A 3,353-nucleotide genomic window follows, 5' to 3' on the forward strand; every position below is an offset into this window, starting at 1 on the left:
ATGGGGGATTCTGTACCACAACCGAAGGGGAAAGAAGCCGGATCTACGTCCGTGCACTGTCCCTTGTTAACTGCTACAAATTACACCGTATGGGCCATGAGAATGAAAATTGTTTTGAAGGTTCACAAAGTGTGGGATACGATTGGGTTGGATTCAGCCGAAGACGAGAAGAGTGACTAGGCAATAGCACTTTGTTTCAGTCAATACCCGAAAATCTTATTATGCAAGTAGGTAATCAGGAAACTGCAAAAGATTTGTGGGCTGCAATCAAAAGCCGTCATTTGGGGACTGATCGGGTTCGAGAAGCTCGCCTCCAAACCCTAACCACAAAATTCGATAATCTGAAAATGCGTGATTCAGAATCAATTGATGACTTCGCCGGGAAGTTATCAAGTTTGGTCTTAAAATATGCAACCCTAGGAGAAGAGATTGAAGAGACAAAGATGGTAAAGAAGTTTCTAAAGGCACTTCCTCGTTCTAAGTACATTCAAATAATTGCTTCATTAGAACAAGTTTTGGATTTGAACAAAACCGGGTTTGAAGATGTTGTAGGAAGGTTTAAAGCCTACGAAGAACGAATCAAGGAAGAAAGTATGGAAACTCAAGGTAACTTATTATTCTCAAATGGTGAAAGCTATTATTCAAGACGGGGAGAAAACGGGTCAAGTGGCCGAGGCCGAGGGAGAAATAACCGAGGCAGGGGAAGAGGTCGTGGCAACGGGCTGAACCGAACCGAGTTTTGTTCCAAGTCAAAAGGGAAGGAAAAGGTAAAGAAAGACAATTCCAAGTTGGTTTGCTATCGATGTGATCAAATGGGGAACTTTGCATCGAAATGCCCGGATCGTGTACAAAAATTACAGGAAGCGAATGTGGCAGAAACGGTGGAGGCCGATGTCGGGTAATTTCGGCTGGAATTGTGACTGGAATATGCTAGATGTTTGCAACATCGGTTATAATGCAGATTTATTACAGTTACCGGTTCACCCGGTGGTTCACCGGGTCTGGCCCGACCGCAAACCGCAAGAACCGGTCGGGTTTTTAGAAAACAGACTATATACCAAAACCAGACCGCTGTTTGTAGTAGAGGTGGGCTGTAACACCCCGGCTAAAGCGGAATACGCCCGGGTGTGACGTACATATCACTCATAAGCTCGTAACGCTATTAAAGCGATAATAATTATATTCATTTCATTTCATTACATCACAAATACACAATACAATAACTTTGAAATTTCATTATGATATGTTTCTAATAACCTAATGGTCCAACTAATCTAGTCTTCAATCCTTAAACGTTAACCTGTAGCCCTTTTAAATAATATATTTTGTCAACAATAATGTTGGTGAGAATTCATAAGTTTTGCATATATATAATACGAAAAGAGTAAAAATTCACAAGTCAAGATGTATCGTCTCGATCATAAAGCAAAAGAAAAGTAAATACATGATATTCTCGTTCACTTGACATAAGTCAAATCTACTAAGGAACCCCCGTTCGCCGAGCTACTTGGAGTATAGAATAATGATAATGATACCGCCATTTAAAATGGACGGCGCAGGTACGTCCCGTCGGACCCTCCCACTATGAGTATGTGTATGATACCACCATTAAAAAATGGATGGCGTGGGTACGTCCCGTCGGACCCTCCCACTATGAGTATGTGTATCCACCAACAAAAACAGTAAACAACTAGCACATAATCACACAATTTCTAAGCAATATGATACAAAACAAAGACATACAAGACACGCATGTGAATTTTAGTTTGACACGAGAAAACCAAGTTTGGACGTGCTACACCCTAAAACGTTAAAAGATGAAAAATGGGGTTATGAAAACTTACTTGTTACTTAGCGGGAAAAGAGAAAATAAGCGAAGATGTCTTAAACGAGTGAACCGACAAAGTTCGGTTCAATGAGCGACCTTAGATAAGAAAATAACTAGGGTCAAAAATGAGTTTGAGGAAAGATAAGAAAGAGAAAAAAAAGACGGCCGACATGTTCGGTTTATAAATTCATGAATAAAAAGTTCGTTAAAACTAAAATTTTATTCTATTTTTGTAAGTTAAGAGAAAAACAAGTTAATTACTTAACTTTTAGTCAATCTATTTTAGTTTTTGGGAAAATATATGTTATAATATTTATTAGTTAATTTTAATGAGTTCGGTTTGTTGTCGAACCGATTATTATTTATGTCACACCCCGACCAAAGGCGGCTGAAGATGCCGAGGTGTAACGATTGTCCATAAGCACATGACACTAATTAAAGTGACAGTATTTAATAAACTCATTTCATTCCACAACATCGAAAATGTCACATAAAAATTATCCATAAAATAACCATAAACAAGATATCACAAAATATGGCAAATTGATATTGTTCATTTTTACTAATATCCTAAGGTCTTTGATGTTGTTTTCTTCACAATCATAAATCAACCAAGATGCAAACCTGCAACATTTCATAAAATAAAGTTTGTCAACACAAAGGTCGGTGAGCAATTCATAAGTTTAATCATATTATTATATAATAAAGATAGCCACAAAACTTGCATACGAAACGATAAATAAAAGTGGTAATTTGGATAAATAGATATCGCTAAACACATTAGCGACACCTAGCTATAAGGGGATACCAAATAGTCTAGGATTTTATAGTTATCGTTAATTGCATTACGTTAACGACACCTTGCTATAAGGGGATGCCAAATAGTCTAGGATTTTATAGTCCACAAACCAAAAGCGATAAACACATAGGCATATAAGCATAGAACACCAAATCGAGCAATTATTTAGGTAAAGTATACAACTACGTTTGTGGTTTAAGATTCAAATATAAAGCATTTTGTTGAATAAGTATGAAATGTCACCCCCAAAATAAAAGATGGAAAATGGGGTATGAAGTACTCACCTTCAAGTGGTAAACTTGAAAGATGATAATTTGGAGATTTGTCGGAACGACGAGTTTAACGCACAATGCCTAAAAAGAAAAGAAGTCTTGAATTTAGAAAGGTTGTCATGAAGGTCTTTAAACAAAATAAATATTGAGAAATGTAAATAATTAAAGTTCAAGGTTTAAAATGTGACTATTTAAGAATTTATAATAACAACCCTTTAAAAATGTATGTTTGCTCGAAACCGGGTTAAAGTATCTAACCTTAATATTTACTCAACCTATGTTAAGTAATAAGGTGGGTAAAATGCAAGAATGCAAATCCCTTTGGAATAAAGATACTAAAACGGGTTTTTTTTTATCGAGTGTTCGGGTTGTCGGTTCGGGTCTTGATAATTGGTCAAACCCAAAGTCAACTTTCCAAAATATTGAATGTTATGAGATAACTCAATAAAATTTA

At 36.4% G+C, this 3,353-nt stretch overlaps 1 protein-coding gene across 1 annotated transcript; it reads left to right on the forward strand.

Moving 5' to 3' along the window:
• LOC143552911 (uncharacterized) lies at window positions 1-1,097 on the forward strand. The gene is made up of 3 exons (XM_077043017.1): window positions 1-172; window positions 232-898; window positions 962-1,097. The coding sequence occupies exons 1-3, from the start codon at window positions 1-3 to the stop codon at window positions 1,095-1,097; spliced, it is 975 nt and encodes a 324-aa protein (XP_076899132.1).
• The last annotated feature ends 2,256 nt before the right edge of the window (window positions 1,098-3,353 follow it).

Source organism: Bidens hawaiensis, unplaced genomic scaffold, assembly GCF_021521415.1.
Source record: "Bidens hawaiensis isolate Kalapana, Puna unplaced genomic scaffold, B.hawaiensis_p1.1 tig00017050_1, whole genome shotgun sequence".
Classification (NCBI taxonomy): Eukaryota; Viridiplantae; Streptophyta; class Magnoliopsida; order Asterales; family Asteraceae; genus Bidens; species Bidens hawaiensis.

Bases quoted from the DNA above. Each gene is read 5' to 3' on its own strand.
- LOC143552911 (XM_077043017.1), top strand. From the start codon at position 1: ATGGGGGATTCTGTACCACAACCGAAGGGGAAAGAAGCCGGATCTACG. The intron at 173-231 runs GTGACTAGGCAA...TTATGCAAGTAG, and splicing joins TTCAGCCGAAGACGAGAAGA to GTAATCAGGAAACTGCAAAA. The intron at 899-961 runs GTAATTTCGGCT...GTTATAATGCAG, and splicing joins ACGGTGGAGGCCGATGTCGG to ATTTATTACAGTTACCGGTT.